We start from the raw sequence: 6,684 nt of genomic DNA on the forward strand, positions 1-6,684 counted from the left end.
AAAAAAAAAAAAAAAAAAAAAAAAAAGAGTGTAATAAAAGAGCTTGGTATTATTATTTTTATCTTTGCATGCCCAGAAGGACTTGAGATAAATTAAATGGTTTGGCAGCCCAGAAAAACAGAAAAGTCATCAATAAAAACAAAACAAAAAAATTGGCTCCTTGTGCTAGACCTCGAAATTAATTGACTGTAGTACATTCTGCATGACTCCCACTTTGACATGGGACTGCTATATGCCATGGGGGCAGACCTTCATGCAAGGGCCCCATTAAGTTTGGGGTTGCTAACTGTCCATGAATTTATAGACATTCTGTATAAAAACACCCTAAAAATGCCTGTCCATAAAAATCTATTAAAACATTTTGCCTTCCCTAAAAACATGGAGGCACTGGAGCATTAAGCTCCATGACAGGAAAAAAAGCTGGAGGTAGCACTGAAGGACAAATGGAGCACAGAAGCACCAGTTGCTGTCTGAGAGAGTGCAGCACCCTGCATATGTGGAACTCCTTTGAGTCGGGGTCTGATGCAGCTGTGGGGGCTGGGACCCAGTTCAGCCACTCAGGAATGGCTCAACCAAGGCCTAATGCAGCTGTGTGCTAGGCCAGATTGGGCCCTGGGCATGCCATTCCTGTGTGGCTGGATCTTACTCCCATGGGACCTTCCCACACAACTGCATTGAGCCCCAACTGTCCTGTGCTCCATGGCTGGATCAGGCCTCAGCAGGGCCACACTGTGTGCCAGCTCAGGATCATGGACCAGACCTGGCCCACAGACAGACCTGACAATGCTCATCCAGTTCATGGACTAAAAGGGTCAGGCACCACTGGTCTAGGGCCTGCTTGTGCCTCATTTCCAATGTTAAAATGCCACCGTTACCAACAAAGTGACTTTCAGCCTAACAGGTTCCAAGCTTAAAAGGCCAAAGGTTGCATACAGAGGAAGTTTGATTTATTTGATGATGATAACAACAATCATGGCCAGTAGGGAGAGATTGAAGTGATCTTCGTGAACTTCAGTTTTTGTAGTGGATATTGTAATTGCTGTGATAGCTCTCAAAGCTTGGAAGAGCCCCACCATAGAGTACAGCAGGATAAAGCACAATGAAAAGTCTTGGGTCAAAGGAAGCCCAACATTGTGATGCAAGAGGAAGTGGGAGAGGAAAAAAGGGGTTTTAGGATCCCTCAGGAAATTTTGATGTGGACAAAAAGTGGGGAAACATCAGGAACAAAGGTTTGCTAATAGCCACCATTTTACCAGCATGTTTCAACCTCCAGGCAGATTGCTGGTACTGTAGTTGGTTGGGGTCTGAGCCTGCTGCCGTTCCCTCACACTCACATTGTGCTGACATCATTTGCTCAGCTTATTTTCATGTGGGTCCTGTTCAGACACCACTAAAGCTATTAGACCAGTTGACAGTTGCTGTTGTTGTTCTTCTACATGGTTCATCTTGGGAACTAACAGGTAACCCCTCAGAAGGAGCCTGGTGCATATGGAAGATGGATCTATTACAGGCAAATAAACAGACTGCTGAGATCCCTGAGTTAGAACAAAGCTAGAAGTATCTGTATTTACCTATATTTTGCAGGGCAGAAGAAAGCCAGAGAGAGCTGTCCCAAAAAGAAAAGCAGATGAAAGAGAAACATAGGAGGCAGAAACTACAGGAGCAGTTGGAGAGATTGCAGCCTCAGCACTCAGTTACTGGAAAGCAGCCCATGGCAGAGAAAACACCTCTTTTGTTTCACGTGGTTAGTAGCTCAGCACAGAAACATCTTTTTCAGAGCATCTTCCTTTCTTACCCTGCTGACTTCCTTTGGAAAATTCAGGGGTGAATCTAGCCATGGTCCCAGAAGCCAACAGTCCCTCACTATACTGCTCTAAGGTTGTGTCATTAGAATTGTAGAAAAGTAGGGATAGAAGTGACTTCAGGAGGTTATCTACATGTATACCAAGCCCTGCGCAAGGCAGGATCATTCCTGTCTAAGTCATTCTAAACTTGTGTTTTTCTAATCTGCTTTTAAACACTTTCAAAGATTCCAAAGTCTCTAAGTAATCTGTTCCAATGTTTAACTACTCTCACGGTGAGAATGATAGATATGTGAAGCTAGCTAACAGACACACTAATATAGATTGAGTATGATAAAGAACAATCTGTGATCAGCATTATGAGTAGTCTTGAGAGCTGTCCCCATACATCGGTCCATCCCATGGGATTAACGTCATCTGCATGTCCTAGAGAGACTCTCCTTGACCAAACATGTCTAGTGTGTGCAGATTTTAGGGTCAATTCTTGCCCCTGTTAAAGTGAGGGGGATTTTTCCATTGATAGCACTGGGGCCAGAATTTCACCTACTGTTCTCAGACTTAGAAAAAAAGAAAAGTCTTATTTTTTATAGTTTAAAACTAAGTAAAAAAACAAAATGCTACCCTCTGTTTGGCTTTGTGCCCCCTGCATCACTGGTTTTCTCAGAACCACTCTCATACCTGGGTAAGCAGCAGGTGTGACAGGAGAGTAATGGCTTTAATTATTCCCTTTCTTTGCCAGTGTTGCTCTTAAAGGATCACAGAATCATTCTAACTTTATAAAACTTAAAATAAGCTCAGAGACTGGGATCACTTTCCTATCCAGGTGATCTGTGCATACAGCCCCAATTTCCTGCTGCACTGATTTTAGTGCAGGAAGGAATGGGGAGAAGGATTTCCCCTTTAAATTTGCACAAGGATCCATTGATAAGCTATGTCTTTAGTTAAGCTTTAATAATAAACATACTTTCTATGCTACAGTCATGTGGCCTAGACTCAGGCTCTTGAGGAGGGGATGGGTCATTCAGAATTGTGTTTAAGCAAATCTTGCCTTTGCTACCTTGCTACATCTTAAATATTCATTTTGCAGACAGTGGACTGGCCTCTGAAAAATGGTGGCTTGACAAAGCTTCAATCTGATGTTTTCTCTCTATATGGTGGATAAGTGCAGCAGGTGTAATGCCGCACAGAGTATTCCACCAGTGGACTTAATCCCTCTTTTAGAGAGACTTTCTGTAAAGGTTTTTCATGTGTTGTCCAGCTGTGTCTGCATACTCATTCAGTTCTTGGCCTATTTGGAGTTGTCAGCAGGAGCTCTACCTGGTGGTGTTCATTAAGAAGAAGATTATATCCCACCATTTCATTTTTTTATAATGCACCAAATATTGTCAGGTTGTACTACTAATCTTAGTTTGAAGTGAGCCAATATAGTGAATAAGGGCTTTGTATCCCAATGCTTATTTCAGAAGTCTCACAGTTCTAATTTAAGGGTATGCCTACTGCGGCCACTATGCCTACAATGTAGCATAAACATCCCTTGGCTAGCTCTAAAGTATCTAGTTTCGGCATTGCTTCTAGTCTAGCTACAGCAGTATGGAATTTAGGAGAAATGCCCAAGTATTAACTCAGCTTCTCAGGCAGGTTTTATACCCTGCACTGAGTTTGGTACTAGTTACTAGCTAGGTAGCCAACTAGTCCTCAGGCTAACTAGTTTTAAGCTAACTAGGACAGTGTAACAAGGAGCCAGGGGCTCCTGTTACTTTAAGAGGGAGACTGTGGCAGAAAGGGCCCCAGGCAGCTAAACAGGTTAGCTGAGGAAGGGAAGGCAGCAAGGGTGCAACTGCAACCTAGGCCCAATTAGCTGCTCATCAAGATGGGAGGACACACCTACAGCCTGTTGAGGGAAGGGCTCAGGGGATATAAACCTAGGTTCCTGAGGCAGAGGGGCATTACAGCCTAGGACTCTTGCAGAGGAGATTTCCTGCCAGCTTAGGCAGGCAAGGAGTGTGGGCCAGATCAGGTACCCCAGGGTTCAGAGGAGGCAACTGGTATGATGACCTGGTGGAGCTTGGAGTGTTTTATTTAAGGCATTTGGCTTGCATCATTTGTTGCAGTTTAACCACAGAACCAGGTAGTGGCTGGAGGGAGGGATAGGAGGCCATGCAGGGGTGCCTGGGAGGTGCTTCAGATTCTGAGCCCTTTCTGGGGCAGGCCAAAGGTGAGGGGGGCAGAGCCTGTGCCCCAAGGATGAGATGGGGATGGTCTTAAGCCAAGAGGCCCAGGGACTGTGCCCCAATGGGCTAGAGAGGGACAGGCTCAACCTGAGAGGGCCAAGAGCCAAAGCAGAGCAAGATGAGCCAAAGGCTGAGAGTACCAAGGACCAGACCAGGCTGATATTTGGAAGCTGGGCAGTTGTAGCACTGACTGTGATATAGGCCAGCCCTACATTCTTGATGCACTCTAGGTAGCACCAGTATTAGAACAGCCCAAACTGGACCCAATCTCCAGGCAATTCTGCTTATTTCTAATTCTTATTAATAAAAAAATCTATTATTAAAATTAAAAGGAGAAATATCATGGATGATGCTGACACATTTTCTAACGTGGTCCTTTTTAAGGGTTACTTAAAATTCACTCTGCCAGTCAGCAGCATTGCTGGGCTTCAAATTAGAACAGGTTTTTCTTTTTTCTTTCTTTTTTTATTTGCTGCACAGAAAGCAGCAGAAAAACTAGAATGCTTTGACATCTAAAACTAAAAAAGCTATAATTTGGCAGCTGTGTCTTTCAGAGATTTAGAAATTAAAATCTCTAATACCTAGATATTCAGAGAACAAACCAGAGCTTCTGACAATGTAGCACACTTTCAAATTTGTTATCTACTTCTTTTGTTTTGGCAGTGATAGATGTTCAGATTTGGAACACACAACTCTGACCACTCTATTATACATCAATAATTTAATTGAATAATAATTACAGTGCATAAGCTGGGATGCCCTGCAATGGTGAGCAGACGTGCTTAGAAAGTATTATACATTTTTTTTAAAGAATATGAAACAATTACATTAAGGTCTCTTTTAAGCTCCTGAAAGCAGTGAAATGTAGATCCTACATTGTAACTGTCTCTTTAGCTTAACCTAGTTCAGTCAAATGCTGTTTTCAGTTTCTGCTCTCAGTGGGATGGCACTGATGTAAAAAATAATTAATTAGGTTTGGGGATAAAATTATCAAAATCACTTAACTGATTTAAGGGAACAAGGGTCAGCTTTTTAGAGACACTGAAGCACTAAAGATGCAGATAATGCCTACTGGGGTTTTCATATTTATCTAGATGTCTTACTCCCATTGAAATCAATAGGATTTAAGCACTTACGGTGGAATTCTATTTCTCTTTGTGTGTCTAAATGGGAGCTTTTTACCCATGTAACTGCTGAAAGTGCCATTGACATGCAGATAGTGATGCTATTAGCCTTGCGATGTGGACATGTAAATGGGCACGCAGGCATTTATACATATACATTTTTGTGCAGGGACACACTGGAGAGAGATCCTGTGTGTCAGAGCCGACTCAGTTAATTGCCAGTTGATGTGCATTGTGCTGTGTCATGTGCAGTTGGTGAAATGTGCATCAGCACATAGAAAATGGTGGTGGTGTGCTTTTGAACGAAAGCACCTCTGATGTGTTTTAGTTCAAAAGTGTGCCGCCACCATTTTCTCAGCGCTGACATGCATTTTGCCGCTTATACAACTGCATGTGCTACAGCACCGGGTGTTTTTTGAAGTGCCTGCCACTGCAGCATGTGCACCTGTACAAATGCACACATAGACTAAGCATGCACAGTAGGCTATGCATTAGCTATGTATGTGCACGCACCAGTTGACATGTACTTTGCCTCTAAGTGTCAAAAAAGTAGATAGCTAAAAAAACATGATCTGGGTAGGGTGGAAGAGGATCAAGGGAAGTCTTGGGTGTTTTGTCCCAATAGCTGGGTGGTTGAGGTACTTGCCTAGGGATACAGAAACCCAGGTTCTAGGCTGCTTTCATCTGGAGGAAGTTTGATTATGTCTCTCTCTGATTTCCCAGCACAGCATACCACAGATTGGACATTACCCAGGTATCCCTTTTTCAAACACTCGTTTCAAAGGGACCACCCTGGGCAGCCAAGGTGTGGGGGGCCAGGAGGCAGAGAACAAACCAGAAAGGGTGTCACTCGGTGAAATAGCTGCTTCCCTGAAAGGGAAGGCATCCTGGGGTCTAGCCTGGAGACTCACTTTCCAAAGGGGTAGAAATGTCCACATTCTACTAGTTCCATCCATTTCTTCCAGTGGCTGTTAAATACAAGGGGCAATGGGTCAGCTTCAGAAGAAGTGCCTGAAAGGGATTCAGTAGTGCTTTATGGCCAGCACAGCTGTCTGAGCACTGTGCTACAAAGTCTGAGAGATGCAGATTCGGACTCCCCTGGGCAAGTGGGGGCCTAGAGTCCAAGTTGATTATTTTTTAAAATACGCTGCTAGGTCATTGAAGCACTTTTGAAAATGTTATGGTTGTTCCCTCTGGCCATATCCAGATCTGGTAAAAGCAAGTAGAGCTCCCTTGAAAGGCTAACTGGTAGTGCAGACAGTACCGTAAGGTGAGCTATCAGTGGTAATCATGTAACTTGCACAGCCTTGTTTTATAGTTTCATAGATTTAGGGTCGGAAGGGACCTAGTAGATCTTCTAGCCCGACCCCCCGCCAGGGCGGGAGAACAACAAAACCCCAAAACAAGAAACGGGACTCAAATGAGTCCAGCCAGGTAGGCATCCAGCCTCTTCTTAAAGACCCCCAGGGTAGGGGCCAGCACCACTTCCCTTGGAAGTTGGTTCCAGCTCCTAGCCGCCCTAACTGT

The 6,684-nt window shown here is 43.9% G+C and overlaps 1 protein-coding gene across 6 annotated transcripts in view; it reads left to right on the forward strand.

Annotated features, from left to right (window-relative positions):
* Window positions 1–6,684, forward strand: part of CUNH16orf71 (chromosome unknown C16orf71 homolog) — a 250,942-nt gene that overhangs the window by 54,034 nt on the left and 190,224 nt on the right. For all 6 annotated transcript variants that reach the window (XM_019507572.1, XM_019507575.1, XM_019507573.1 and 3 more), the window contains one exon: window positions 1,585–1,744. In XM_019507572.1, coding sequence (XP_019363117.1) covers window positions 1,585–1,744 — 160 coding nt within the window. The remainder of the gene's footprint in view (window positions 1–1,584; window positions 1,745–6,684) is intronic.

The sequence above is a fragment of the Gavialis gangeticus genome, unplaced genomic scaffold (assembly GCF_001723915.1).
Source record: "Gavialis gangeticus isolate Ggan-Ray unplaced genomic scaffold, GavGan_comp1, whole genome shotgun sequence".
Taxonomy (NCBI): Eukaryota; Metazoa; Chordata; order Crocodylia; family Gavialidae; genus Gavialis; species Gavialis gangeticus.